Source organism: Artibeus jamaicensis, unplaced genomic scaffold (assembly GCF_021234435.1).
Source record: "Artibeus jamaicensis isolate MK-2021 breed Jamaican fruit bat unplaced genomic scaffold, CSHL_Jam_final contig_723, whole genome shotgun sequence".
In the NCBI taxonomy this organism is placed as follows: Eukaryota; Metazoa; Chordata; class Mammalia; order Chiroptera; family Phyllostomidae; genus Artibeus; species Artibeus jamaicensis.
The window spans coordinates 745,497-769,596 of record NW_026521938.1 but is presented as its reverse complement, the minus strand read 5'-3'; the positions used below and the strand labels follow the sequence as shown (position 1 = coordinate 769,596).

General features: G+C 48.9%; 2 protein-coding genes and 1 long non-coding RNA gene across 3 annotated transcripts in view; 1 reads left to right on the top strand and 2 right to left on the bottom strand.

Moving 5' to 3' along the window:
* The window catches only part of LOC119053135 (zinc finger protein 585A-like), a 29,087-nt gene extending 23,620 nt beyond the window's left edge, over nt 1–5,467 (bottom strand). Inside the window, exons 1-2 of the mRNA XM_053672061.1 lie at nt 5,097–5,467; nt 3,441–3,508 (exon numbers count right to left, since the gene is read on the bottom strand). Coding sequence (XP_053528036.1) covers nt 3,441–3,488 — 48 coding nt within the window. The 5' untranslated portion in view covers nt 3,489–3,508; nt 5,097–5,467. The remainder of the gene's footprint in view (nt 1–3,440; nt 3,509–5,096) is intronic.
* Nucleotides 5,468–8,055: 2,588 nt separating this feature from the next.
* LOC119053136 (endothelial zinc finger protein induced by tumor necrosis factor alpha-like) lies at nt 8,056–17,656 on the bottom strand. The gene is given in 4 exon segments (XM_053672002.1): nt 8,056–9,536; nt 12,191–12,317; nt 15,407–15,475; nt 15,701–17,656. Coding segments are annotated over 4 exon segments (1,758 nt in total). The 5' UTR covers nt 15,815–17,656; the 3' UTR covers nt 8,056–8,088.
* An 86-nt stretch (nt 17,657–17,742) lies between these two features.
* Nucleotides 17,743–22,734, top strand: LOC128628395 (uncharacterized). The gene is made up of 4 exons (XR_008392784.1): nt 17,743–17,830; nt 20,259–20,299; nt 21,877–21,941; nt 22,530–22,734. It is a non-coding gene; the product is annotated as an uncharacterized LOC128628395 (long non-coding RNA).
* The last annotated feature ends 1,366 nt before the right edge of the window (nt 22,735–24,100 follow it).

The window sequence follows — 24,100 nt, the reverse complement described above, 5'->3', positions numbered from 1 at the left end:
CAACAGATCGACGTTTCTCTCCCTCCCTTCCCCTGTCTCTAAAAAAAAATAAATAAAATCTAAAAAAAAAAAAAAGGAAGAGAAATTGAATCCCCAAGAGCCAACAACAGAGAAATAACAAGTATCCACAAATCCTAAACAAAGTTGGTAAAAGGAAACCAAGGCAACGATTACAGAGAAGGTCAAAGTGGAGACATCATGGTGCAGCCACACTGGAAAACAGGAGGATTGTTCCTTAAGTGGTTAAATATGCTGATATCAAAGGACCCATTATTTCCTCTCCTGAACTCAAAGGAAATGAGACCAAATAAAAACTGTGCATGAATGTTCACAGAAGCATGAGAAATAACACCCAGTAAGTGGGAACAACCCAAATGTTACCCCTGATAAGTGGATACAACAGGGTCTACCTGCACAATGGCAGAGTATGCAGCCATTGAAGAGCACACCTACTACAACACAGAAGTACATCAAATACGCAGTGCTAATGAAAGCAGCCCGATACGAAAAACCACGTGTTCTGATTCCACTTATATAAATGTGCAGCCCTGACCGGGTAACTCAGCTGGGTGCAGTCGTGTGTACAACCAAAGGAAAGGGTGTGGTCCTAGTTGGGGTGCCTGTGGGAGGCAGCTGATCAGTGATTTACTCGGATCCATGTTTCTTTCCTACTGTATCCCTCCATTCCCTTCTCTCTAAAAAGAAACAAAATCTTGATAAAATAAAAACAATTTGCCCACCATGAACTGTGAAAAACATTTCTAGAAATCAAGTCTCACAGTCCCAAGTGGTGTGGCTCAGTGGATTGCGCACCTGCTTGCAAATCAAAAGGTTGCCAGTTCATTTGTTACTCCGGGCACAGGCCTGAGCTGTGGGCCAGATGCCCAGTTGGGGATGTGCAAGAGACAAGCACACACTGATATTTCTCTGCCTCCCTTACTCCAAAAATAAGATAAATGAATGTTTAAAAAAAACACCAAAATCATAAAAAAGCCGTGACTGTGTCACTCAGTGGAATGAGAACCAGCCTAAAACTGAAAGGTGACCTGTTTATTCCGACTCAGTGCACATGAGTGGCAGTGGGCAGGTACCAAACTGGGCTGCTGCTAGCAGAGTCCCATGAATATTTAGCTTGCAAATTGATGTTTCTGTCCCTATATTTCCCCCTTCCTTCTCCTCTCTCTGAAAAATAATTAAAACATTAGCACACTTGCTCTACTTTCATAACTGAAAAAATGAAATACAAAATTCAAGTATTGATGCCCAGCCCAGGCCATGTGGCTCAGTTGGTTGGAACTCTGTACTAGACACCAGATAGTTGAGGGATCTATACCAGCTTGGAGAGCATGTGGGGAACAAATGGTTTAAATTTCTCTTTCACATCTGTGTGTCTCTCTCCACACCCTCTCTTCCGGTCTCCCTAAAACTAAATGAATATTCTTCTGTTGATTAAAAAAAAATTTACCCCACATGTGTGTATACATACACGCACACACACACACATATAAATATACTGATTTTGCCTGGTTGGTTGGCTCAGTGCATTGAACACTGGACTGCAAACAAAAGGGTCACTGGTTCTCTTCCCAGTTTAGGGCACGTGCTGGGTTGCAAGCCAGGTGTCCAGAAGGGAGCGTGGAAGAGGCAACCACAGGTTGATGTTTCTCTCCTCTCTTTCTCCCACCCTTCCCCTCTCTAAAAATGAAATAAAAATAAAATCTTTAGAAACAAAAAAAATTCACCGATTTGACAGAGAGAAGGAAAGAGATGTTGTTCCACTTACTGATGAATTCACTGGTTGCTCCTAGAAAGTGCCAAACCAGGGATCAAACCCACAACCTTGGCCTATCAAGACGACCCTCTAACCAACTGAGCCATATGTGTACATTTTTTCTGTGTTTTTTAAAAAAGATTTTATTTATTTATTTTTAGAGAGGATGAGAGGGAGAAAGACAGGGGGAAAAACATCAATGTGTGGTTGCCTCTCACTTGACCCTACTGGAGACTTGGCCCCCAACCCAGGCATGCGCCCTGACAGGGAATCGAACTGGTGCCCCTTTGGTCGTTGTCTGCACCTAATCCACTGAGCTACTTCAGCCAGGGCTACATTTGTACATTTTTTATTGTCAAGTTTTTCTTCCATAGAAGGAAGTTTAGAGAAAAATACCACAAATAGACACCCACTAAAACATCACAAGGACAGTCTCTGACATTCACTGCTTGTTGGGACCCACCCAGCCTGGTTTTAGAAGTTGTGACTCCCCCAGGCTAAGGCTAAGTAAGAGACCTTCAGGCCACAAGCCACTAAGGAGACAAAGCTTATCTTCCTGGTAGGGGCGCTGCCTCTGCCCCTGTTTGCTTCACCCTGATTGGCCCTGGGCAGATAACTGGCTCTTCGATGATGGTTAAAATTCTTCAATGGAGGGACAACCTATGATAGGCATGATCATGAAAGGGCCCTCAGGGAAGGACTTGGGGGCTATAGAAAAAGGGGGTGATGGACCCTCACCCCTAGGCTTTGACATAGCTTGAGTTCTGATTCTGTCTGCAACCAGTATCCTAATCTCTTGGCTGCCTTACTTGCCCCACCTGACTTAAGCCTCACACAATGCTGGGCAGGAACAGGCAGTTCCCTGGGAGATCAGGCCTAAGAAAGAACCATGAAATCCTGTGTAACCTTCTTTGCTGAGAATGCCTTCAGTTTTCTGATAAGGGTCCAAGCATGAAATGAGTTTCTTTCCCAAAGTTTTATGGTTCTTTAGCTAACTGACCCTGACTCAGAATAAGCCCTCCTACTTCTTTGAATGTTACCTATTGTTTAATCCTTACTGCCTGACAATGACTGATGAGCTTTACCTATATTCCCCTGCAAATTGAACCCAGTCACAACCTGTTGAGGAACAGGCTCCTGGCCCTTCTCTTTTGAGAGATCGCCACCTTCCCTCCCCAACAGATCATATCTTGGTAGACTTATTCTCATCAGTGGAGGCCTGGTGGGGGACAAAGTTGGGAGGGTAGAGCATCCCCCAAGCCCCCCAAACCACTCCCACACCACAGGGGTCATCGTCCCCACCTCCTCCAGTCCCCAGGGAGCATTTAGTGCCCCCCCCCCCGCCTGTTTCTCAAGGTCCTTCATCCAGCACTTCCTGCCAGAGGCCTCTGTCACACTTCACTGAATATGTTGAAGCTGCCACATCCCAAGTGACCACAGGTGTCTCCTGAGATCCCTCAGGGTAGGACAACTCACTCCTGAGCCATCCTGTCCCCTGCGGTTGAAAAATGCCAAGCTGAGGACAGTACTCTCTCAACTCCGGGTGGACAAAACCCCAGGAGATGGGAAGAGAGGCCTGGGACCTGATATGGTTTTTGTGGACCAAGGCTCATCCCTGCCCAGAAGCATAACCCTCAAGAAGGAGGAGCCAGAGGGTGACATGACTCACCAGGGTCTCCTTGGTTGGCAGATGGGTGACTGTCCTTCCAGTGCCCATGGCGATAGGGGAATGGCAGGCTGTGGGCAGGGAGAGAGAAAGGCATGGTGAGGGATCAGGTGCAGGTGTGACCCACAATGCAGACATGACAGATGCATCCACTGCAAGATGGGCAGACAAGGATAGCCACACACATTCATAATGAACGCGTGCAGGGGGCCCATGGCATCCTATGTCCTCAACCAACGTTCCTGATTTAATCCTCCTGACGTCCTGCATGGTTGGGCCTATTTTCACTCACCCATTTCACAGATGAGGAAACTGAGGCCCAAAAAAGTAAGCTGTGGTCCCAAGAAGATAAGGGTGGGATTGGGGTTGGGCTGAGTACATCAGGGTCCATGTGCTTGGTGCACATGTCATACCCGCACACATACATTCCCCCAAGGCACACACCTGTGCACACCCCCAATCCAATAGCCTGTAGAGAGGAAAGGGACCCTCTACCCTCTAGCCCCTGACCCTGGGTCTGACTTACCCAGCAGTTTACACCACTAAGAGCTCTTAAATATCATTTCTTTTGATAATGTAAGAGAAAATGCAAATCTAATGCAGCCTGGACTATTTTTTGTCCTTATGGCAATACAATCACTACTCCAAGTTTACTTTATTTAAAAGGAGGCCATGAAGGCACAGTGGCCCTGGAAATAGCATGTGCACAGGGCTGGTGACCACTGAACCCAGAGTGGCCCAGATACGTGGCTGCAGACACATGGGCGGCAGCTGCGCCTGCTCCTCCTCTTCTGTCCTAGCTTTCTGACATTTCCTGCCATCCACTGTTTCTAAGGGGAAACGAGAATTCCCCAGTGTGGGGTGTTTAGGGAGATGGCTCTGGTACCTGGACGCCTGGGTGTGGAGTTGGGTGATTCACTTAAAAGACTCTGAACCTCAGTGTTCCCATCCGAAGAATGGTCACTGGGAGGCCTGTGTAATGCCCAGAATGATACTCCAAGCACCCGACACACCCTCCCTGAACAAATCCGCCCCCATCAGCATTGAGTAGGGTCTCCGACCCTCTTTCTTGACCTCACACCCAGCTACCACACACATCCTGCCCTCCCAGGGCCAGGGGAAGCTCCGAGGAAGGAAATGGCTCTGGCCCTGCCCGTCTAGCAGGGCTGCCCTCTCCATGCTCTAGGTAGGGCACCCCGTGCGCGCGCGCACACACACACACACACACACACACACACACACACACACGTCAGCCACGCTCAGAGACAGAGTCCCAGGTACACACAGACAGGGAAAGGCTCGGACAGAACAGGCGCAACCCCACATGCACAGACACACCAAAAACACTGGCAGGCTCAGAGGAAGCGACCAGACACAGGTGGACACTGGATGGCGCTCGCACGCTGAGACACCGCAGATGGAAAAGGCTGACACGCATACAGATGTGGTGACTGAGGGCCCAGGAGAGGCCGAGACAGGCAACCGACACACGCACGAGCAAAGGAGAAAATCTGTAACCTGCCAGACACAGACGGTGTTACACAACGAGAAACAAAGAGACCGCTCGGGAGTCTCAATCCAACACGTAAGACAGACACACAGACACAGACACACCTTCAACCTCACCACCCCGCCCAGATCCGCACCCAGTGTCCTTACCCCTCGTCCTGATCCCCACAAAGAGCACCGGGCTACCGCTAGTAAGTGACCAGAGCCAGCTAGAACACAGATAGTACTGTGCCTGAGCGGGGAGTCCTGCTACTCTTCGCAGATCTCAGCGCTCCAACTTCGTGTCCTCACTTAGCTGCCCTCAGAAAGAGTGGCAGTGCGGAGCTACCAGGGCCTGTGGGGCAGTCCAGAGGCTCCTTGTCCCAGAAGCCCCTGCGGCACAAGGGCAAGAAGGCGGGGTTCCTGTGGGGCTGTGGGGCATAGGAGCGAAGAAAGCCCAGTAGATGGGGAGCGGAAGGAAAACGTGGAGCAGGAAGGGTGCTCCAGGAAGGAGCCTGGTGGAGAGGTGAGAGGAAAATTGAGGAATGTAGAGGCGTGGGCGGAGGCAGTAAAAGACGCTCTAGCCCCTCTACTGACCTCCAGCGTCCAACGAGGGGTACTGATAGTCGTACTGATTTGCAGAAACCTTGTAGCCTTGGCTGGTGTGGCTCAGTGTACAGTCCGCTGGCCAGCGGCCTGAAGGGTCACTGGTTCAGTTCCCAGCGAGGGCACATCCCTATGTTGCAGGTTCCTGGGCACAGGAAAGGCAACCACACGTTTATGTTTCTCTCCCTATCTTCTTCCCTTCCCATTTCTAAAAGTAAATAATTTTTAAAAAGCATGCAGATGCTCTTAGATATGTATGCATGCAAGGGAATGCAACTTCTTACCCTGCCTTGCCTGTATAGGAACGACCAATTAACGTCCCTAAACGTCCTGCGTGTTGGGAGGGTACAGCATACCCACAACCAATAGCTTCTTCCCTCTACCACCTTCTTCCTGTGGCCATGCTAACTTTTGCAATGTTCCAGCCCATTTTGCTCTAGTCCCATCCCCACCAGGTATCCAACCATCAGTAAAAAATGACTTTTCCCCTATCACTTACCTTGCTACCTGAACCTACTTGGGCCTGTTCAGTTCAATACTTCGTCTTGCAGCCCTGTTGCCTGGGGAGGGTATCTGCCTCCAACATAGGATGCTCCACGTGAAAACAGGCAGAGGCTCTATACCTAAGGCAATGCCCCCACTCTTGCATCCTCACCATTGCCCAGAGCACAAAGACTGAAGACTCAGGCTATGACAAAGCCAAAGGGTGAAGATCTTTCTGCACCTTCTCTGTAGATCGCTAAGTCCTTCCCTGATGGCCCATCACACACTGTGCCTGTCTTAGGTTACCCCTCCCATTTTGAGGGGTCTTAGAGGTCATGGGCTAACTAGCTATCCACCCAGGCCAAGCAGAGAAAAGTGAGGGAGATAGGGGCTGTGCTCTTGCCAGGAAATGTTGTCTCCTTACTGGCTCATGTCCCCAAGTCCTTTTCACTCAGCCCAACCCATGGAACCTTTTTGTCTGTTAACAAGGCTACAGTCCCTGAAACCAAGCAGGACAGCACCCAACAACTTGTATGTGTACCTTTTGCGTGATGATTGTTTAAAATGACACTGGTAAAGTTTTATTTTAAAAAAACCCTTTATTTTTAAAAACCTCACAGAACCCTATGAGAAACTATGGCATCTGATGTAATTGTTAGTTCCTGTGCCACCCGCACCAGGTATCCAACCAGAAAAAATATTTTTCTTCCCTTCACAAAATACCTGGTACCTTCTACTGTTGCAGGAAAACTGGGGGCTGGGAGTGGGGCAAACAAGGACACCCACAGATGTGACAACATGATCTCTAGAAAAGATCCAGGCATATGTCACAAAGCGACAATGTCCCCATGGAGCCCACCTCCACATCTTCCTTTCTCCTATCCATCCTCCACTTTACCATCCAGGAGATGGTGACCAGAGACACTGTGTTGTCCAAGCTCTTACAAAAGTTTATTGGATCTGGATCTGGAGCCACAGGACACCTGGCCTCATTCCCAGATACTAGACTTGTATGAGGCTTGCTTTTGCACCTGGCCCTGCAGATGCTGGGGAAGCAAATAGTGAGAATGCCTTGGTGTATCTTCAATACCAATATTTCTAAGACAGGTCTGATCAGGACTTCTCTTGTTTCCTACCTGTGGGCTCCAATACCAAGTCTAGCACTGGCCCATGGGCTCAGGACCTACCAGTCAGGTGTGGATTCTAAAAGCCCCCAATTCCCTGCTATGCACCACGTGAGGTAGAAATCCCTGCTGAAGGTTTCCCTGCACTTGCCGCTGTAGTAGGGATTGTCACTCACAGCATCCACCCGGTGGACGGGGAGCAAAAAGTTGCAGATGAAGGTTTTGACACAATTGTCCAAGGTGGGGCTAGTCAGACGATTCTGTAAGGGTAGGCATGTCATTTATCCTTCTGGCAGGTGGAGCACTGGCAGGGCACTCCCCAGTGGGCACTGGTCTGTGCTTCCTGAACAGGTTCTTGCTAAAGTCTCTACTAGCCTAACATGTATACCGTCTCCTTAGGGTGCATCTCCCCCTTTTTAGATTGTGAATTTTTAAATTTATTTTTGAAGAGAGAGGGAAAAAGAGAGGGAGAGAAATGTCAGTATGTGGTTACTTCTTGAGCGCCCCCTATTGGGGACCTGGCCCGAATCCAGGCATATGTCCTGACTGGGAACCAGAGACCCTATGATTCACAGTCCAGCTCTCAATCCACAAAGCCATACCAGCCGGGGAGAAAATCTGCATTCTTTGATGCTCAGTGAGACACCTATTCTCTCTGAAGGCCTGGCTGCAGTCCTTGCCCACATACAGTATCTGCTCATTCTGCGTCCTCTGATGCGCGATGAAGCTCTCGTTCACTCTGAACGACTAGCTGCAGTCCCCACACACCTATGGCTTCTCCCCTGTGTGGCCTTTGATGCACCAGCAGGCTGGATTCTAGCTGAAGGCTTTGCCAGTCACCACACACATAAGGCTTCTCCCCTGTGTCCATCATCTGATGCACATTGAGACTCCATTAGTGGATGAAGGCTTTGCCACCCAAGTGCAGCCTCTCTGCTATGTGTGCCTCCTCATGGTAGACAAGGCACCTTTTGTTTCTGAAGGATTTGCCATACTTTGCCGCACCTGTATAGCTTTTGCTGGCTGTGAGTCCTGTGGTGGTTGGTAAGGTGTCCATACCTTCTGAAGGCCTTCCCACAGTCCTCACACACCTACGGCTTCTCCCCAGTGTGTGTCTTCTGATGCTCCATGCGGCGCCTATTCTCACTGAAGGCCTTGCCACAGTGCTCACACACATATGGCTTCTCCCCAGTGTGTGTCCTTGAATGCACGCGGAGGCTGCATTTCTGGCTGAAGGCCTTGCCACACTCGCTACAAATGAATGGCTTCTCCCCAGTGTGAATCCTTTCATGCACAAGGAGACTGCATTTCTGGCTAAAGGCCTTGCCACAGTAACTGCACCCATATGGCTTCTCCCCAGTGTGCGTTCTCTGGTGTAGGAAGACGTTACCCTTATGCTTGAAGGCCTTGCCACAATAACTGCACACATATGGCCTCTCTCCGGTGTGCGTCCTCCGATGCACAAGGAAGTCACATTTGTGGCTGAAGACTTTGCCGCAATCCATGCACAAGTGCACCTTCTCCCCTGTGTGCATCCTCTGATGCTCCATGAGGCGCCTATTCTGTCTGAAGGCCTGGCCACACTCCCCACACACATAAGGCTTCTCCCCTGTGTGTGTCCTCTGATGGACAATGAGACTCCATTTTTGGATGAAGACTTTGCCACAGTCCCCACAGGCATGCAGCTTCTCCCCGGTATGTATCCTCTGATGCTGGATGAGATGCCTGTTGTCTCTGAAGGCCTTGCCACAATCCCCGCACACATACGGCTTTTCCCCAGTGTGTGTCCTCTGATGCACATCAAGGGCTGGTTTCCGGCTGAACGCTTTGCCACAGTCCCCGCAAACAAATGGCTTCTCCCCAGTGTGCGTCCTCTGGTGTAGGATGATCCTGTCCCTCCGGATGAAGCCCTTACCGCAATCCCCACACACATATGGCTTCACCAAGGAATGGGTTCGTTTGTGCTTCCACAGGGATGACTTTGAGCTGAAAGTCTTGCCACAGTGTGTGCACTTGTGTGTCTTCTCTGCACAAATTTGGGAGGGAAGATTGGGGCTTGAAGTACTTGAGTTCTTCCCACAAATGATGAAACAGTACATCCCTGGCCCTCTCAGTCCTTCCAATCTTGATGGGGCCAGCACGTAGCTCTGGTAGATCAATGTCTTAAATTCACAACACTCAGGAGCTAACACTTGGGACATGTGCAAAGGCGCCAGATGGGTCCCTGTGCTTCTGTGTTGCTGACCCTCCATGTCACCCTGTATCTCCGCTTTTTCACAGGAGTAACCATGGGCTCCATTCTTCATGAGTCCTTCCTCCACCATTGCAATGGATGGTCTGTCTTCCCAAGACTCCTTCTCTGCGCACGGTTCATTCATGTTCCATTCAGTCTCCAAGTCTGAGGGGAGGGGAAAGAGATGACAACATGCATGTAGTTAACCACACTGGGAGGGAGGATCTTCCCAAGACATGACAAGGCACATCCTGACAGCAGAGGACAGCCTGTAGTGGGTTCAGAGGAAGGAGAGAAGCCGTGATGTGAGATGGTGAGATGTAAGGATGTGAAAACAGCAAGAAAGGCCTGATGGGGAGTGGATGCAAACACGGCCTGCACTGTTCAGACCTGGCAAGAAAGACTGAGAAGAAAACTAGGGGAAAAACGGGAAAGGAAGGGAGCATCAAATGACCCCACACACCCAGGGAGGGTTCACTGCACCCGGCTCCTTGCTTCCAAGCCTCCTTGTGCACATCCCCAGACAGCTGTGCTTCTCAAAGCATCGCCTGTTATTACTAATGATACAGTAAGAGCTGATTCTCACGTTGTTGTGCTGGTTATATTCTGTCTCCCCACATGCCAGTGAAGCTCCCACAGGTCCACACTGCCCCTGAGTGGCCTGCCCTTTGGCCTGGCTCCTCACCCCTCCACTCAGTGCACTAATCCACCCCTGCGAACCACACTGCCTCCCAGTCTGTTATGCCTTGTCCCATTGATTCTTCAACCTGTTTCCAGACAAGGTGGTTGTCCTGGACCTCAGGACATGCATACGCACTGGACCTCTGCATATGCACTTTAAAATTCATGCAAACACTTAAAAACTGTGCAATCTTACATGAAAATCTCATTGAAAAAGGGAAGATCCTGCCACATGTAGCCCTCCTTCCTAGGAGGTAACAAAGAAAGCAGGAATGGTAAGCAGCTGTCTCCCTATCCCCATTAAAGCAGTCACTGGCCACATAAAACCTGAGATTCAGACGCTTCCCTTGAGTGTAGAATGGAAACAATCCTAATGTTGATCATCAAGTAAAAGAATAAACACATGGTGATCTATCCTGGAAGTAGAATATCACTGCAATAAAAAGAAGTCAGCTATTGCACTGGATGCTTAGCTCAGCTGGTCAGAGTCATCAAGGCCACCAAAGATTGCAGGTGGATCCAAGTTCAGGGCTGGTACAGGAGGGAAGAGAAACTGAATCATAGATAAGGGGATGTTGAGGACTCTGGTTAGGTGATGGTCCTTCAGATATGACACCAAAAACACAAGGAGTAAGAAAGTAAATAAATCACACCCCATCTATATTGAAAACAAGTGTGTTCCAAATGATGCCACTGAGAAACAGAAAAGAGTACCAAGAGGATGGAAGAAGCAGTTGCAAAGCACACATCTCATAAAGGTCTTGGACCAAAAATTAACAACAAGAGGATATCCAAGGAAATGTCCAAGTTGAATGATAACCAAACAACCCAATTAAAAAAGAGTCAAAAGACTTGAACGAGATACTTCACCAAAGAGAATATACCGATGGGAAATAAGCACCTGCAAAGGTTCTCAGTACCAGCTGGAAGCTAGATTGTGGTAAGACTGCACGCCCACGAGAATGGCTACAATGAGAGAGACTGAGCATGTTCAGTTCTGACAATCACATGGAGCAATGCAACACCCAGAACTTGCTGGTGGGAATGAAAAATAAAGCAACTGCTTTGGACAAAAATTTGGCAGTTTCTGAAAAAGTTAAATACATACCTATGTATAACTCAACCTTTCCAAACAGAAAGGACATCATGTCTCTACATAAGGACATCCAGCCCTGGCTGGTGTAGCTCAATGGATTGAGTGTGGGCCTGTGAACCAAAGAGTTACTGCATCAATTTCCATCAGAGCACATGCCAGGTTTGTGGGGCAGGTCCCTAGCTGGGGACCATGTGAGAGGCAACTACACATTGACATTTCTCTCCCTCTTTTTCCTGTTCCCTTCCCCTCTCAAAAAAATAAGTAAAATTTTAAAAAAAGAAAAAGACAAGACATCCAGATATGAAAATAATCCAGATGTTTGTCATCAAGTGAATGGATAATTACAAGGTATTCTACCTATGAAGCAGAATATTACTCACCAATACCAAAGAGTGAGCTTTGCCCTGGTTAGGTGACTCAGGTGGCTGGAGTGTCACCACAAGCACCAAATGGCTGCCATTTCAATCTCTAATATAAAACTGTATAGAAGGAAACTGACTGAAATATCTCTCTCTTTCAAATCAATGAAAATTTCCTTGAGTGCTGCCCTAAAAAAAATAATAAATTAAATAAAATAAATAAATAAATATATATATATATATATATATATATATATATATATATATATATATATATATATAAAAACAGGGGACCTGACTGGTATAGATCAGTGGACTGAGTGCCAGCTGTGAACCAAAGGGTTACCAGTTCGATACCCAGTCAGAAAGAATGCCTGGGTTGCAGGCCAGGTCCCCAGTTGTGGCCATGTGAGAGGCAACCACATACCAATGCTTCTCTCCCTCTCTCTCTCTCTCTACAAATAAATAAATAAAATCTTTAAAAAAAGACTGTGTAATATCATTCCATAGCTATAAAACCCAGAACAGGTAAACTACACCACAGTTGTATGGGATGCTGAGTGAAAGAAAAGATAAACTATTTGGGTTAACGGATATATCTGCATCTGTCCACCTTTCTTATTTCTATGTCATCCTGAGATGACAGGCACATGGTGAGTAACACAGGAAAGCTGTCCCCTTACCCAGCGAGACCAAGTTCCAGTAGGTCTCCATCATCACGTCCCTGTACAGGTCCTTCTGCGCAGGCTTCAGTTGCTGCCACTCCTCCTGGGTGAAGTCTACAATCAAATCTCTGAACGACACCGACCCCTGTCAAGAGGAAACACACACTACTCACTGCAGGGCCCTCCTCACAGTGTTCGAGAGACGTGGCCAGAGAAGGGCTGAGAGGATCAGGAAGGCACACAGGATACATCTGATTGATGTCAACAAGGTGTGGAGCTCTGAAGGGCCTGACCACTCATAGTCCTTGGTGCCTAGGTAACAGGATGGTCCTTGGACTGGCAAATAAAACTATGGAGCTGTTCACAGGAAGGCAAACAACACAATTCAAAAATGGGCAAAAAACCTGAACAGATACTTCTCCACAGAGGACATTCAGATTGCCACTACACATACAAAAAAATGGTCAATGTCACTTGTCATCAGAGAGCTGCAAACTAAAACCACAATGACATATTACCTTACACATGTTAGACAAAAACCCCCATGATGGACCCTTAACTTCTCAAAACCATTGAGACAGGTGCCTGGGCAGCAGCACTCTCTGAGGTGTCCGGGAAAGGGGAAGGGGTGATATGAGGTTGGGTCCATGGAGGGAGATTCTGGGTGGGACTGCTGGGTCAGAACCTCAAGTTTAAATGACACACAGGAACGCCAAGGAGGCTGTCACCAAAATATCCAAACCAACAGTTACTGGTGAAAATGAAAAATGTCTTTTACTTTGCAGAAAAGAATGTAACGGATATTTCTGCCAACCCAGCAAGTACAATCTACTGAAATTACCATCAAGGTCACAAACAGATCCACCATCTCCAAAAGTTTCCTCCTGTCCCCCTTTATTATTGTATTTATTTCATTTTAAGTTTTTAAATATAACTCCTGCTGAAAGTTGTACCTATGTCCACCCACTTGAATAAACTCACTCAATAAAATTTTTACCCAGCAGGCTCCATGCACTCAGCCCAGGCTGGGACAGACTGAAAATCCGAGTGGGTCCTGGGCATCTGGGTGCCCACACTCTACAGCAAAAGTGTCGGAGGTGAGACACAGGGTCCCTCATGAGAAGGGTTGGGAGATTCCCCTAGAAATGGGGCTGACCTCCAAGTGAACTAAAGTCCTCTGAGCACTCTATGGGAACATGACTGAGGCCACTCATTCCAGGGCTCCATCTCTTTGGGATTCTTGTCTAATGGCAGAAACCTCTTTGCCACAAGAAAAACCTCACCTAGTCCTAAAGAGCTGAAATCAGGCTCTACTTTTTCTATTTAAATACTCACTACAGGACATACATATTGATTTTGGAGGGAGAGGAAGGCAAGGTCAGAGAGACAACCACCAGGAAATCGTAAACAATGTTGGTAAAAAAGGAAACTAAGGCAATGATTACAGAGGTCAAAGTAGAGATATCATGGTGCAGCCACACTGGAAAACAGGAGAATTGTTCCTTAAATGGTTAAATATACTGATATCAAAAGACCCACTATTTCTTCTCCTACACTCAAGGGAAATGAGATCAAACAAAAAACTGTAAATGATAGTTCACAGCAGCATGACTAGTAAAACCAAAAAGTGAAAACAACCCCAATGTATACCACCTGATAAATGCATAGACAGGGAATACCTGCTTAATGGAATAGTATACAGCTATGAAAGAGGACACCTACTACAACACAGATGTACATCAAACACATGGTGCTCAGTGAAAGCAGCCAGATACAAAAAAACACGTGTTGTGTGATTCCACTTATAGAAATGTGCAGCCCTGACTGGGTAACTCAGCTGGGTGCAGAGTGGTGTGAACAACCAAAGGTTAAGGGTATGGTCCCAATTAGGGCTCATACAGGACCTAAACGATCAGTGTTTTACTCGTATAGATGTTTCTTTCCTAACCTTTCTTGCTTCCTTCCTTTCTCTCTAAAAATAAGTAAATAGAATCTTAATGAAATAAAAACTATTTTCCCACATAAAAAGCGAATGAACATTTCCTGAAAGTCAAGCCTCACAATGCTAGCTGGTGTGGATCATTGGATTGAGCAGCGCCCTTTGAAGGTAAAAATCTCTGGTTGGATTCCTAGTCAGGGCATATGCCTGGCTTGCAGGCCAGTTCCCAGCAGGGGATGCATGAGAGGCAGACATACATTGATATTTCTCTCCCTATCTCCTTCCCTTCCCCTCTAAAGATAAATGAATAAAATCTTAAATTTTCTCTCACATCTGTATCTCACTCCTTTTCCTTTCTCTGCCTACAACTCAATGAACATATCCTTTACTGATGATAAAAAAATACACTTCCTGACACGTATATATACAAATTACTGATTTTAAAGATAGAAAGATATGTTCCACTTACTGATGATTTCATTGGTTGCTTCTCAAAAGTACCCTGAACAGGAATTGAACCCAAACCATGGCATATCAAAATGATCCTCTAACCAAATGAGCCACAGCCGTACATTTCTTATTGTAAAGTTTTTATTTCATGGAAGGAAATTTACAGAAAAACATGACAAACTGCCATCCACTAAAATATCATGAAACATCACAATGACAGCCAGGGATGCTCACCAATCCCTCTTGTCAGGTATCTCCTTCCGTCCCCCTCCATTCTCCCAGGCATGTAGTGCCCCTGCATACTTCTGAAGGTGCCACATCTAGCATTTCCTGCCTGTCACACTTCACTGAATATGTTTAAGCTGCCACTTCCCAAATGCCTACAGGTGTCTCCTGAGATCCCTCAGGGTAGGGCGGCTCACTCCTGAGCCATCCTGTCCCCTGTGGTTGAAAAACACCAGGGGCAGCCCTGACTGGTGTAGCTCAGGGGATTCAATGTGCAAATCAAAGGGTTGCAGTTCAATTCCCAGTTAGGGTACATGCCCGAGTTTCAGGCCAGGTCCCCATCAAGGGGTGAGCAAGAGGCAACCACACAGGTATGTTTCTCTCCCTTTCTCCTTCCCTACCCCTTTCTCTAAAAATGAATAAAAATCTAAAAAAAAAGAAGAAGAAAGAAAAAAGAAACACCATGGTCAGGACAGTACTCTCTCAACTGAGGGTGGACAAAACCCTAGGAGATGGACAGAGGGTCCTGAGGCCTGATGGGGTTTGCAGGGGGTAAAGGGTCATCCCTGCCCAGAAGCATGACCCTCAGGAAGGAGAAGCCAGAGGGTGACATGACTTACCAGGGACTCCTTGGTCCGAAGCTGGGTGGCCATCCTTCCAGCGCCTATGGTGACCTGGGCACAGGCACACTATACACAGGCAGAGAGAGAAAAAGGCACAGTAAGAGATGAGGTAAAGGTGTGATCCACAATGCAGACACGACAAACATGCCCACTAGGAGAAAGGCAGACAAGGACAAGGATACACTGTAACAGTGAATGGGTGCAGGGGGCCTATGGCATCCAAGGTCCTTGACTCATGTCCCTGATTTGATCCTCCTGACATGCTGCATTGTTGGGGCTATTTTCACTCACCCCATTTTGCAGATCAGGAAACTGAGGTACAGAAAGATAAGTCAGGAATCCAAGAAGATAAGGGTGGCATTTGGGTTGAGCTAGTGTATCAGGATCCATGTACTTGGTGCACATGTCATACTCATATACATATATTTCTCCAACACACAGGCAATGCCCACACAGCCAGTCCCAATCCTGGAGGGAGGAATAGGACCCTCTGGCCCCATCCCACTGGGTCTGACTTACGTAGGAGGCACAATGGGCCCAGGCAGCTGACAGCAGTAGGAACCCTTGAAAATGTCATCATTTCAGCACTGGCTGGTGTGGCTCAGTGGACTGAGTGCCAGCCTATCAACCAAAGGGTCCCCAGTTTGATTCCCAGATTAGGACACATGCAAGACTAGGGCACATGCTGGGATTATAGGCAAGGTGCCCAGTAGGGGGAGCCTGAGAGGCAACCACACACTGATGTTTCTCCCCCTTTCTTTGTACTTCCCTTACCCTCTCTGGAAAAATAAACATATAAAATGTTTAAACAAAAAATAGAAAAGACTAAACAACAAAACAAACAAGCAAGCAAAATAAAAACAAAGACAGTGAAATAGAGAACAAGGAGACAGTGACCAGAGGGGAGAAAGGAGGGAATTTCAGGGGAAAAACGGGAAGGATTTACAGGAAATTAGTATAAAGGACACATGCACAACAACTAAGGGGGATGGAAATGGGAGGGAGGTGGGGAGCACTGAAGGGTGGGCTGGGATGGGAGGAAAAGACAGAAAACTGTACTTGAACAGTAATCAAATAAATAAAATAAATTTAAAAAGAATGTATCATCATTTCTTAAGTGCGAATTTAATGCAGCCTGGACTGTTTTTGTCCTTACAGCAATGCAATCACTACTTCAAGTTTATTTAAAAGGAGGCCATGAAGGCACAGTGGTCCTGGAAATGGCATGTACATGGGGCTGCTGATCGCTGAACCCAGAGTGGCCCCAGATATGTGGCTGCAGAGCCAGGGGTGGCCGCTGCTCCTGTTCCTCCCCCTCTTCCTGGGTTCAAGTTCTCTGCCATTTCCTGCCATCCATTGTTCTACGGACAAACAAAGATTTCCCGCTGTGGGGTGTTTAGTATGGTATCTGGATGCCTGGGTGTGGAGTTGGGTGATTCAATTAACAGTCTCTGAGCCTTAGTTTCCCACTTTGCCCATGGTGAGGGTCCCTACTTCAGTCACCAGGAGGCCTGTAAAACGCCCAGAACCATACCCTCAGCACCCAACACACACTCCCTGAACAAATCCACCCGGGTCAGCGTGGGGTAAGGTCTCTGACCCTCTTTCTTGACCCCAAACCTAGGCCCCGCCCTCCCAGGGCCAGGGGAGGCTCTGAGGGCGGGAAGGAGAAGGCTCTGGGGCCCGCAGGCAGGCAGCTCCGCCAGGCCGCCTGTCCGGCAGGACCGTGTTCTCCACGCTCTGGGAGGGCACCTCTAACGCACTCATTCACAAATGTCTGCAATGCCCAGAAACTGAAAAGCAGATGCACGCAGGCAGGGGAAGGCTCGGTCAGGAGGGACGCACCACACACGCACTGACGCACTCACACCCAGACGCACAGACGCACAGGAAGAGACATCTGTTCTCGTGTGAAGAATGGCGCCTTCACACGAGGACACCGCAGACTGAAATAAAGGCAGACACGCACACTGAGGAACAAAGGAGGACCCCGGAGAGACAAACACCTGCAACACACACACACACACACACACACACACACACACACACACACACACGAGCAAAGGAAAACACAGGTGGCCTCGCGCACACTCGCGGCGACACACACCCGGTGACAAACACAGGCACACGAAGAGACCGCCCGGGACTCTCAGCCCCACACACACGCACACTCCCAGCCACAGGCATGGCCTTCACCCGTGCGACCACACCCAGACCCGCGCTCAGTCTCCTCAAACCCCTGCCCAGTCCGCGCTCAAACTCACCCACACGCGGTTACCTCAGGAGACAGAGCGGCTTCCGCTGGGCACCCCGACCGCACTGCGCCTGCGCCCAGCGGCCCTACTACATTTCCCGAATCACTGCGCGTCGCCAGGCGAGCGCGGCCGAGCTGACCCGAGTCTCAGCAGTGGACGCGAGACGGTCAGTAAGACGGGGTTTCTGAGGGAGCTGGGGCTGCAGGACTAGGGAGCGGGAGGAAACTACCGAAGAGCACAGGGCCCGGGGAGGAGCGGGGCGAGCTGTGACTGTGGGAGGAGAGCGACAGAGGGGTTCCTGGTCCTACGCAGCGAGGGAAGGAGAGCGGAGTGAGCTGGAATGGAAATAGAGCCAGGGCAATTGAAGAAAAGGCGGGGCATTGGTGGGGGAGGGAAAGACGCTATAAGACCTCCCCACCCCCCAGAAGTCCTGTTCTCTGGCCTTCAGCCAGCATGGGCGTGCTGACTTGCAGAAAATGTGTAAGGGTGCAGGGATGCCAGGGAGCAAATGATCTTAAACACGAAGTATCGGCTCTTCGCCTTAAGTGCCAGCTCCCGTTCAGGGTGTGTTATTGTTACAGAACCAGTGTGGGGGTTCTGCTGCCCGTCGCCCACAATAGGAAAGTTCTAGGGGCGGAGGCTGATGAGAAAGAGGTTTTTCACTAAAATGCAGGGTTGAGGAGAATGGCAGGAACTTGTCTCAAAGCCTCGTATCTCCTCCGGAAAACCGAGGAAAACCCCACCTGTCCTCAGCCCAACCAGAAGTCCTTGTCCAGAGGTCCTGCTTTAAAGTACCATCTTGTGGGAACCGCAGTTGTCGCTGAGCAGTCACCCAGGCAGCTCAGCTTCTCCGAGGTTGCTGTCTGGTTTTATACTTCCTCCTGGAACCTGCAGGCTCTGACGTTAACCAGGTCTGTTCCAGGGCCACAAACTCCAGCCAATTGACAGGGTAGTATCATAGGCAGGTGGGCAAGAAGAGACCGAGCCAAGCCTGTGAACCAAAAGGTCACTGGTTTGATTCACAGTCTAGGGCACATGCCAGGGTTCCAGGCCGGATGCACAGTAGGGGGCACATGAGAGGCAACCACACATTGATGTTTCTCTCCCTCTATTTCTCCCTCCCTTCTTTAAATATAAATAAAATCTTTTAAAAAAAAACTTGGGGTAAAGGAAAACACCCCTATAAAAATTCATTCCATGCAGAATGTGCACGGGTAAATGAGCATCCAGGATAAAGGAGATGAAAAATAACTGACCTCTGGATATTGCTGGTCCTAATATGTGTGAGGTGGGGAGATGGACAAATGTAATTTCCTCCTAATATTTCTCCATCATCATGCAAGACCAGCAATCCCTCGGGGAAACTGTTCTCATAATGGACATCAGACATGGTGTAACCATTCCCAAGCCAGGAATCCAGAGCTATGAGGAACACGTGGTTTGCAACCTGCTGCTGGGTTCTTGTGGGGTATGTGCTCGCTCCCCACAATGGTTCACACTCATTTGGTCGGGACAACCAGTAACTCCCTCTGTTGCACCTGACAACTGTTTTAAATGATGTTGGTGGCCCTGGATGGTGTGGCTCAGTGGACTGGAAGCCAGCCTGTGAACTGAAAGGTTGCTGATTCGATTCCCAGTAAGGGCACATGCCTGGGTTTCAGGCCTTCTCACACATTGGTGTTCTCTTCCTGTCTTTGTCCCTCCTGTACCTTCTTTCTGAAAACAAATAAAATTTTAGAAAAAAAGATGATGTTCATGACACTTAATTAACAGTTTTATTTTTATTTTAAAGACCACTGTGAGAGACTTTGGTATCTGAAGCAACAACTGTTACTTCCTAATCATGAATATTTTTCCTCCTCATGAACCACCTGGTAACTTCTACAGCTCATGAGCTTGGGGCCTTCCAGCTGCTGTTGCAGGGAAACAGGGTTGTGTTTGGGGAAAACAAGGAAACACACAGATGGCAACGATCTGATCTCTGGACTACATCCAGGCATGTGTGACAAACTGACAGTGTCCCCATGGAACCCACCTCCCCCTCTTCTTTTCTACTCCCTCTCCCACTTTACTATTGAAGAGGTGAAGATCCAGAACACTAAATGCCTTGTCCAATCTCAGGAGTATTTATTCCAGTTCATTCTGGAGCCACGGTGCCCCTGGCCATGCTCCCAGATACTAGACCTGTATGGGGACTTGCTTTCCACACAGCCCTACACATGCTCTGGAAGCAGTTGATGAGCATGGCGTGGACTGACCCCACAGCCCACAGTCCTCAGATCTGTCTGGGCAGGGCTTCCCTGGCGTCTACCTATGGGCTCCAATGTCAAGGCCCACAGGTTCATGAGCTGTCTGATGGGTGCGGATTCTGAGATCTCTCTCATGCACATCTGCTATGTGCGCATCCTCCTCTGGTGTCATGTGAGGTGGAAGTTCCTGTTGAAAGTTTTCTCACACTTGCCACACTCGTAGAGCTTGTCTCTCACATGGAACCTCTGGTGCATGGAGAGCAAGATGTTCTTGACGAAGGCTTTGCAGCACTGACGACCCTTATAGGGCTTCTCTAATGTGTTGTCATTCTGCTGCTCTTGCAGGGATGAGCACTCATGAAGCACTTCTGGATGATGGAGCACTGGTAGGGTATTCCTGTGTGCACATGCCTGTGCCTCCTGAGAGAGTGGTTCTTGCTAAAGGCTCTGCAACACTGGCTGTACTTGTAGGGGGTTCTCCCCAGTGTCCATGTGTTGGTGCTTCCTGAGAGACATGTTTTGGCTGAAGGCCTTTCCACACTGGCCACATGTGCAGGGATTTTGCCCAGTATGTGTTCTTTGGTGTGTGATTAGATATTCTTTCTGGGTAAAAGTTTTGCCACAGACCCCGCATGAATATGGCTTCTCCCCCATGTGCGTCCTCTGGTGCATGATGAGGCTCCTGTTTAGTCTGAAAGGCTTTACCACAGTCCCCACGTGCATAAGGTTTCACTCTGGTGTGTGTCCTCTGATGTACAATAAGGCTCCTGTTCTGGGTGAAGCCTTGCTACAGGCCTTGCTACAAATACAGCCTCTCCCCAGTGTCCTCTGGTGTGTGATGAGGTACAGTTTGTGGGTAAAGGCCTTGCCACAGTCCTGGCACACATATGGCTTCTCCCCAGTGTGAGTCCTCTGGTGTCTGATGAGGCTTTTTTTATGTGCGAAGTCCTTGCCAAAGTCCCCACTCCCGTATGGCTTTTCTGTGGTGTGTACCTGCTGGTGGATGGTGATATACAACTGAAAACTGAACTGCTTTCCACTCGTGTTGCAGCATTAGGGTTGCTCCCTGGTATGGATTCCTTGCTTCTCCTTTGGAGACCAGCAACATCTGAAAGCCTTCTCACAGTCTGCTCATTCATAGGGCTTTTTCTCTACAATAGGTTTTGAGGGAGGACAGAGGCTTGAAGGCCCTGAGTCCTTCCTACACATGGTGAACGGGTGCATTCCTGGTCCGCTCCATTCTTCTGATTTTGCTGGGGCCAGCATGGGGCTTTGTCAAACAAATGCCTTAAATTCACAACATTCAGGGGCTAATGCTTGGTACATGTCCAAACGCACCAGACAGGCCCCTCGGCTCCCCTGGCAACATCCTTACCACCCATATTCCTAGGACAAGTCTGATCAGGACTTCTCTTGCATCCCACCCGTAGGCTCCAATATCAAGCCTGGCACTGGCCCACGGGCACAGGACCTACCAGTCGGGTTTGGATTCTGAGATCCCCCAGTTCCCTGCTATGTGTCATGTGAGGTAGATATTCCTGCTGAAGGTTTTCCAGTACTTGCCACTGTGGTAGGGCTTGTCTCCCAAACAATCCTCCAGTGGACAGGGAGCAAAGGTTCCTCATGAAGGCTTTTCCACACTGGCTGCACTGATAAAGCTTCTCCACAGGGGTCTGGTGAGGATATTCTGTAGGGATGAGGGTGTCATGGAGTCCTTCTTTCAGATGGAGCGCTGACAGGACTACTTCCTGGGGTCTGGTGTCTTTGCTGTCTGAACGAGGAGTTCTTGCTAAATGCCTTGCCAAACTACCCTCACGTGTATGGCTTCTCCTTGGTATGTGTCCTTTGATGCACAGTGAGGTTTCCTTTTTGACTGAAAGCCTTGCCACAGTCCACACCCATGTATGGCTTTTCCCCGGTGTGCATCCTCTGATGGTCAGTGAGGCACCTATTCTCTTTGAAGGCCCTGCCGCAGTCTCTGCACACATAAGGCTTCTCCACACTGTGCATCCTCTGATGCTCCATGAGGTACCTATTATCTCTGAAGGCCTTGGTGCAATCACCACACATGTACGGCTTCTCCCCGGTGTGCGTCCTCTGATGCACCATGAGGCTGCCATTCACAGTGAAGGCCTTCCCACAGTCCCCGTACATGCATGGCTTCTCTCCGTTCTGCTACCTCTGATGCTCAGTGAGGTGCCTATTTTCCCTGAAGGCCTTACCAAAGATGCTGCACGCATGTGGCTTCTCCCCAGTGTGTGTCCTCTCCTGCAAACTGAGGCTCGATTTCTTACTGAAGGTCTTCCCACAGTCCCCGCATACATATGGCTTCTCCCCAGTGTGTGTCCTCTCATGCTGGACGAGATATTTTCTCTTCCTGAAGGCCTTGCCACAAACCCCGCATGTGTACTGCATCTCCCCAGAGTGCGTCCTCAGATGCTTGATGAAGTGACTATTCCATCTGAACACCTTTCCCCACTCCCTGCACACATATGGCCTCCCCCTGGTGTGTGTCCTCTGGTGTAGGATGAGGTTTTCCTCCTGGCTAAAGGACTTGTTGCATGACCCACGCATTCATGGCTTCTCCCCAGTGTGGATTTATTGGTGTTTCCACAGGGATGGACTATTAGCTGAAACCCTTCTCACACTGTCCACACTTGTATGTCTTCGCTGAACAAAGCTGGGAGGGAGGACCGAGGCTGGAAGTACCTGAGTTCTTCCCACACATGGTGAAACAGTGTGTCCCCTCTCCTCCCAGTCGTTCCACTCTTGGTGGAGCCGGCACGGGGCTTTGGTGGATGAACGTTTTAAATTCACAACATTCAGGGGCTAACACTGGAGACATGTCCAAATGCCTCTGACAGGTCCCCGTGCTCCTGTGCAGCTGCCCCACCCTGTCCCCCTGTATCCCTGCTTTTTCACAGGCATAACCCTGAGCTCCATTCTTTATGAGTCCTTCCACCACCACCGCAAATGATGGTCTGTCTTCCCAAGAGTCTTTGTCTGGGTCTGGTTCACCGATGTTCTGTTCAAGTCTCCACATCTGAGAGGAAGGGGAAAGAGGTGACGAAACCCATTCAGTTAACCACACTGGGAGGGAGGATGTTCCCAAGATATGACAAGATACTGCTTCAGAGTAGGGGGCAGCCAGTCATAAGGACAGAAGGAGAACGGAAGCTGTGATCGGAGACAGTGAGTTACAGGGCGGTGAGCACAGATCAAGAAAGGCTTGATTAGCAGTGGGTGCGAAAGCAGCCACCACAGCTCAGAGCTGTGAAGAAAGATCCAGAAGAGACACAGGAAGAAAACAGGCTTGGAGGAGAGCATGTAATGACCCCACACACCCAGGGTTGGTTCACTGTACCTGGCTCCTTTCTTCCAAGCCTCGTCCTGCACATCCCCAGACAGCTGTGCTTCTCAAAGCATCGCCTGTTATTACTAAGGATAAAATAAGAGTTGATTCTCATGTGGCTGTGCTGGTGGTTCCCTGCCTTCCCACATGCCAAGGAAGCTCCCACATGCCCACTCTGCCCACCAGTGACCTGGCCCTTGGGCTGCCCCCTCACCCTGCCATGCAGTGCACTAACCCTTCCCTGTGGACCACACCAGCTCCCATCCTCTTGTGCCTTGTTCCCTGGGTTCCTCAATCTCTGTTTCCAGACAAGGTGGCTGCCCTGAGGTCCAGACTCTGCATATGCACTCTAAGGTTGTCTGAGTACACTGGGTGGTCCGAAACAGACGTAGGGGAGAGGTCAACCGCAGAGGTCCAACACCGACTATAGACCCTCAAGCAGTCAACACCAACGTAACAGGGGCCTGAGCAGTAGCACCTCTCAGGGTTGTCTTAGAAATTAGAAGAGGCCCTGGCTGGTGTAGCTCAGTGGATTGAGCACGGGCCTGGGAAGCAAAGGATCGCTGTTCGATTCGCAGTCAGGGCACATGCCTGGGTTGCAGGCCGGTTCCCTGCAGGCTAGTTCCCATCAGAGGACGCACGAAAGGCAACCATACTTTGAAGTTTCTCTCCCTTTCTCCTTTCCCTCTAAAGATAAATAAATAAAATCTTAAAAAAAAAAAAAAGAATGAGACAGGCAAAGAAACAGGAGACGCTACTTAGCTACTACAAACTACGCACGTAGAAACAATTACCAAGGAGTTAGAGTCCATGTTACATAAAGAAATATTTTAGA